This window comes from Teleopsis dalmanni, chromosome 1 (genome assembly GCF_002237135.1).
Source record: "Teleopsis dalmanni isolate 2A chromosome 1, ASM223713v2, whole genome shotgun sequence".
Lineage (NCBI taxonomy): Eukaryota > Metazoa > Arthropoda > Insecta > Diptera > Diopsidae > Teleopsis > Teleopsis dalmanni.
This window is the reverse complement of record NC_051846.1, coordinates 104,656,733-104,663,348: the sequence shown is the minus strand read 5'-3', so window position 1 is coordinate 104,663,348 and position 6,616 is coordinate 104,656,733. Positions and strand designations below refer to the sequence as shown.

The window sequence follows — 6,616 nt, the reverse complement described above, 5'->3', positions numbered from 1 at the left end:
GATATTTCAGAGCATTTGATGGCAGACTTTAATGAACGATGCCACCGCTCTATTATACCGTTTGATTACGGGTGATGCGGTGTGGTACAAAAATGTCTAACTCCCAGCAACTCCATTAATTCTTTAAACACAGCTGACTCGAATTCCCTTCCTAAATCCGTGGTTATATATAAAGGGATACCATAATTGCATATCCAACCACTGATAAGTACAGTGACAATATTTAGTGTTGTTATATCGACTATTGGAATTGCGGCAGACCATCTTGCAGACCGTCGGTCGATGCATGTCAAACAATAGCAGAAACCAATTGATGTTGGCAGTGGGCCAATGATGTTTATGTTTATGTGCTCAAACCGAACATTAACTGATGCGAAATCGTATAGTGGTGATTAGATGTGCCGATTTATCTTTGACTTCTGACATGAAATACATGAGCGTACATACGCGGTTACATCACTCATTTATTTGGAAATAAATGAGCGATAGAAATTTGTCATCCCCAAAAATTTTTTAAGCTGTTTAGCTATTTTAGGTTTTGGGAAATTACGAACCGCATTCATTTTTTCTTCGGGTGACTTAATACCTTGTGTGCTGATGTTATGCCCTGAAAAAGTTAGTTCATGCTTACCAAATTGACATTTTCCAAATTTTACAGCCAAGTTAGCTGGACGAATGTGTTTCAGCACAATTCGTAGATGCTTTTCATTCTCCTCCTCTAAGTTCAATGCTATGAATATGTCATTAGAATTCATAAAGCCCGAAAGGGGTTATATGGCCGTTTTGAGCACGGCTTGACCTGTATTTGGTGATAAGCCCCTTGTAAATTGATCGTGAAATAATCGTTTTTCCATATAAAATGTTGGTGACATCATGCAAATATGATATTGGGTACCTGTCTAGCACCGTTATATCGTTTAATACACGATAGTCTCCACGCCATTCACCGTTTGGTTTCTTCACTAAGTGCAGTAGACTAGCCCAGTTACTTTTAGAAGGTCTATAAATACCCTTTTCCATTAAAAACTTGAATTTCTTTTATGCTCCAATAAGCTTCTCTCCAGTTAGCCGACGAGAACGAGCGTATGTTGGAGGAGCTTTCGTAGTAATCTTGTGCGTCGTGTTGGTGCTAATCGGCTGCTTATTAGCATTGATTATCGCTAGGTCTTTAAATTCGTAATTGTGACAGCGCGTAGCGTCCCTGAGTGGAATGTACCCATACTTGAACCGAATAGCATTGAGTTGCAATGCCATTTACCTTAAGTAACTTTTTTCGATCAATAAGTTTACTGCCTTTTATATCAACTAAAAGACCGAAGTGTTTTTAAAAATCAGATCCAATGATGGCACTGTTGACGTCCGTTTCTATAAATGTCCAAATAAAATCGTGTCTTAAATTCAAGGATACTTTTAAACGTTTTTCGCCATGTGTCCGTATGGAAGTACCGTTGGCTACAAATAGTTGTATCGTTTTTCAATTAGCAAAGCGACGAACTGCTAGAACGGAAACGTTTGCGTAAGTATCTATTAAAAATTGCCGTTTCGAGTTGTTATGGGCTATTAAAAGACGAGCTATACTATGGCTAACATTTGGTCAGCTCGCTGGATCGAAAGAAGCATTTTGGTTTTTTGTGTTTTGCTTGAATAAGTAAAAGGTTCATGACATTTACGTTCGTTTTCGCCTCACTTTTGATGATACAAACAAAACTGCTCCGCTGTTTAAGTAAACCTCTGATGACGACTGGAATTCTGACGCTTAGCAGAAGAAAATAGTTAACGGCGTCTGTAGTTGTTGTCGTTCGTGCAAAGTCCATTCATTTGCTGCTCCAGGTGCTGTATTCGTTTGTCAATATTGGATGCTTGTTACACTTCTGATGACGCCACAGCCGCTACATGTTTAAATTTGCCTACTTTCATTATTTCTCTGCTAATTTAGCTAATTCGTTTAAATCGTTGGGGGTTGATCGCAAGGCCAGCAACCCTGCATCGGAAAAATTTTACCGCTACGCAACTCTTAGACATGCCTGGAAATAAAGGAAGGATACACGTTGACGGACTATGGCGACGAAACTTGAACTTAAGATTTGGAACATGGAACGTATTAACAATTTTAACACTAGGAATAATGATGCAAATAGCTGTTGAAATGCGCAGGTATAGCCTCAGAATACTCACAGTTAAAGAAGTAAGATGGGCGGATTATGGAAAAATCGACAAGAAAACATTTTCATTTTACTATAGTGGAGTTAAAGGAAAAACATATGTCATATTATATGTCATATTATTGGTGTATGTCCAATTTTCAGTATGAATTTTTTTTTTTTGAATCAATAAATAATAACAATTAAAAGCAAAACGGGAAGAAAAGGAACCGGTTTCTTTATTGACAAAAAAATCAAGGGTAGTATTATGAGTTTTGAACCTATAGATAAAAAAATACACAAGCTCCAAGTAAAAGGTAAATTTAATAACATCACTTTTATAAACTGCTACGCCCCTACAGAAGATAGTGAAGATGAAGAAAAGAATCATTTCTATGACACTCTGATTAAGGCAAGCAAAAATGTAAATAAGTATGATATAAAAATAATACTAGGCGACTTTAACGTGAAACTAGGTAAACAACCATTCCTTAATGAAATATGCGGGAAAAATTCACTACACGAAGTAACCAGCCCTAATGGGTTACAACTTGCCCAGCTTGCAAAAAACTAAATCTCGGAATAATGGGCACCTTTTTTGAACAAAAACGAATACATAAGGCTACGTGGCGTTGGCCGGGAAATAGAGGCTCGAATCAAACTGATCATATTCTTGTCGATGGCAGGCATTTTTCGTCAATCCTCGATGTTAAGGTTTGCAGAGGAACTAACTGCGATTCAGATCACTATTTGGTAACATCTGTAATAAGACAGAGTGTAACTAAGATAGAACAACAAAATATAAGAAAAATTTGCAAATGGGATGTGGATAAACAGAAAACAGCGAGTAATCTGGAAAGGTATCGCAGCGTGATACAAAATAAGTTCCAGGAAAGATATTGCGAAGAGAAATGCCGCACAATAGAAAGCGGAATACTCAATTCGGCAGAAGAAAAAAATGGTGAGATGAGAACTATACGATATGGAATGGTTCGATAATGAATGCAGGGAAGTAATTGCAACAAAAAATACAGCGGGAATGAATATGATAAATAGAGGCACAAGAGCAGCTACTCTGTACTACCGTGAAAAAGAAAAACTGCGTATAAGCTTTGTAGAAAGGAAAAAAGGGAGTTTTAAAAAACAAATATCAAAAAAATAGATAAAGAAAGAAAGAGAAACAATACAAGGGCTTTCTGAAATCAAGTAAATTGTATTAGTAACAAATATGAAACAAGACCTTTTGCCTGCAAGGACAAGAATGGGGTAGTACGCACTGAAACAAACCAATCCATAGAGAGATGGAAGTAGCATTTCACCGACTCATTAAACTTCAACAGCATAAATGAAGCGATATCGGTAATAACAGCAATACCACAACTGATGGCAAGTTACGATCTTCCGATCCTAGGCGACGTAAAAAATTCGGTGAAAAGGTTAAAGTTAAAGAAAGCGCTATATAGATACGGAGGTGACCAGATAGAAACCGAAAAGCACTTCTTATATGTGGAATATGGCACAGCGAACAAATATCAGAAGCATGAAAAAGCAGTTCAGTCTTCTCAGTCTATAAGAATCTCGCTGCTCGATGTTGGCTATAAAATTTTCTCTAATATTCTAAAAGATAAGTTTTATGAAGCAATTGATGATACTGTAGGCGAGTATCAATGCAGTTTTATACCTGGTAGGTCAACAATTGATCAAATATTTGTGCTACCTCAATCGATGGAAAAGTGCTATGGTCTTAGAATAAATGAAAATATAACCAAATACCTCAAGCTAGCAAGAAGGAATGAGAATACGTTCAATTGGTGAATACAATTTTGAGATTGTTAGCAACTTTACCTACCTCGGTGCGCTGATAAGCAACAGTAATGATTGCAGAATCGCAATAAGAAATAGAATACAAGCAGCAAATAGATATTTTTACAATTATTTAGACTTAATGAAATCAAGACTACTATCCAAGAAAAGTAAGCTACGAATAAACAAGACAATAATAAGACCGGTAGCTACATATGGCTCAGAATTATGGACAATGACGAAGACGGACGAAGAAGCTTTAAAAATTTTTGAAAGAAAAATAGTTCACCAAATCTACGGGCCAACCCAAATTGATGCAGAAAGTTTTCAAAGACGAACAAATAATTAAATTAAAGAACTGCTTAGAAACGAAAATATAGTGAGATACATTAAGTCGCAAAGTTTACAATGGGCTGCTCATGTAATAAGAATTGGGTCGGACAGAAAGCCGAACAGCATATTCAATGCAACGCAAAGATGACAACCAGCCACAGAGGTAGGCCAAGAACAAGATGGGATGAGAACATGTATGGCGATATAAGAATGAATGGAGTACTGAACTGGAAGAGAGTAGCAGAAAATAGGGACAGATGGAAGCAGATCATGAGGGAAGCCAAGGTTCATACTGGACTATAGTGCCAATTAAGAAGAAGGTGTGTTCAATACGGCATCAGATATTTGAACAGTTGGGTGGAACGATATACAGAAGTAAATCTATGGCAAGCAACTCATGAAAGGCGCTGCGAAACTAAAACAAAACAAGACATACAGCAACTAGTTATTAGATAACTAACAAGCAATTTAAATTTAAACAGATTAGGCGATTCCACGCAATAATAAATTAACTGTAGTACATTTAAATGATTTAAGCCCATAGATTGCACGGCTTTTGGCGCTTTAGACGACGTATTGGCTCAGTTGTCTCTAGTAAATGCGCCTCAGCATTTATGTGACAACTAAGTCTATCTTGGTGTGATTTGGATTTGGTATGAATTTCTTCCTGTACTGTTGACACTCCGGGGTCACGATGTAAGCCAGAATTTCTCACGTACCATGGCGCATTTGTTACACTCCGTAGCATGAAATTTTGGAATCTTTGAATGATGGAAATGTGTGTTCTGCTTGCGCTACCCCATAGCTGTATTCCATATGTCCAGATTGGCTGGAGCATTTGTTTGTATAATACAAGTTTATTGAAAAGCGATAGTTTAGATTTTTTGCCGATTAACCATTTTAACGATTTGAATTTAAGATCTAATTTACTTCTTTTCTTTTTTATGTGCTCGCTTCATCTTAGTTTAGCGTCCAAAGTCATACCCAAGTATTTCGCAGTATTCGCGTGAGGGATTTGTGCTTCATCGATGTAGACAGGTATATGACTGATGTTTCGATTTGTGAAATTTACATGCACTGATTTTTCTTTATTCAGATTGATTTTCCATTTCTTTGTCCAAGCAATTATACTGTCCATACTATTTTGCAAATTATTAGCTGCTATTACTGCGCTTTCTCCAACTGTAAGGACTGCAGTATCATCAGCAAAAGTTGCTGTGAACGTCGTTTCACTCGTTGGCAAGTCGTGTGTATAAATGAGATATAAGAGAAGACCCAAGACACTACCTTGTGAAACTTCAGCGTTAATTTTATGCAATTTGCTATAGGCATCACCGTGCTTTACTCGAAAGTAACGATCAAATAAGTAAGAGGAGATTACGTCATAATACTCCATTGGGAGAATATTTTTTACTTTGGTAAGCAATCCGGAGTGCCAGACTTAATCGAAAGCCTGCGAGACATCTAAAAACATAGCTGACCAGATTTTTTTTTCCTCAAGAGCTTTTTCTATTACATTGGTAATCCTATGGACTTGATCTATAGTGGAGTGATTGCACCTAAAACCAAACTGATCTAAAGTTATTATGTTTTGACTTTCAATCAGAGGAAGGATTCTTTTCAGTAAGACTTTTTCAAATATTTTTGAAAGTACAGGCAGAAGTGCTATTGATCTGTAACTACTAACGTCACTAATATCCTTTCCTGGCTTATGTGCCATGATAATTTCCGACACTTTCCACAGGGATGGAAGGGTTCGCATCTGTATTATAGCGTTAAATATATTCGTAATTTTAACTAGGCATTTTGCAGGAATTTCTTTTAAAACTTTAAATGTTAATAATTTTGTGACCAAATAATTTTAATAAGTGTTTATTTTTTTATAGGCTAATTGGTCAAAACTTTTTATTATTGTTGTTAAAAATAAAAACAAAAATTAAGAATTCACAATTTGTTTTTTCAATAATTTTTATTTTTCTTCGATATTTCGACTTTAGTCTAAAGTCATCATCAGGAAACTAAAACATTATATTCAAATACTAAACCACTTATAATACATAATGGTAGACAAAAGGATAAATGTGTGTGTAAATATATATATATACATATTTATATATATGTAAATATATGTAAGGAAAAGTACAATGTTTTATTATATAATACTAATGTTTAATACTAAGTTATTAATTTGCGATGATTATCGCAAAAGATACTTCTTGGAGATGCTCGCAATTCTAAAAATTCCACCTGACATAAGGCTCAATTTTAAAACTGATGTTGACAACTGTGCCCAGATGTATAAAAGTATTATACATCAATAAACAAATACAGGATTAATA

The 6,616-nt window shown here is 35.8% G+C and overlaps 1 protein-coding gene across 1 annotated transcript in view; it reads left to right on the top strand.

Annotated features, from left to right (window-relative positions):
* The first annotated feature begins 2,726 nt into the window (after positions 1–2,726).
* Positions 2,727–6,616, top strand: part of LOC119664310 — a 7,673-nt gene continuing 3,783 nt past the window's right edge. The window contains exon 1 of the mRNA XM_038073826.1: positions 2,727–3,102. Within this exon, the coding sequence (XP_037929754.1) occupies positions 2,727–3,102 (376 nt within the window). The remainder of the gene's footprint in view (positions 3,103–6,616) is intronic.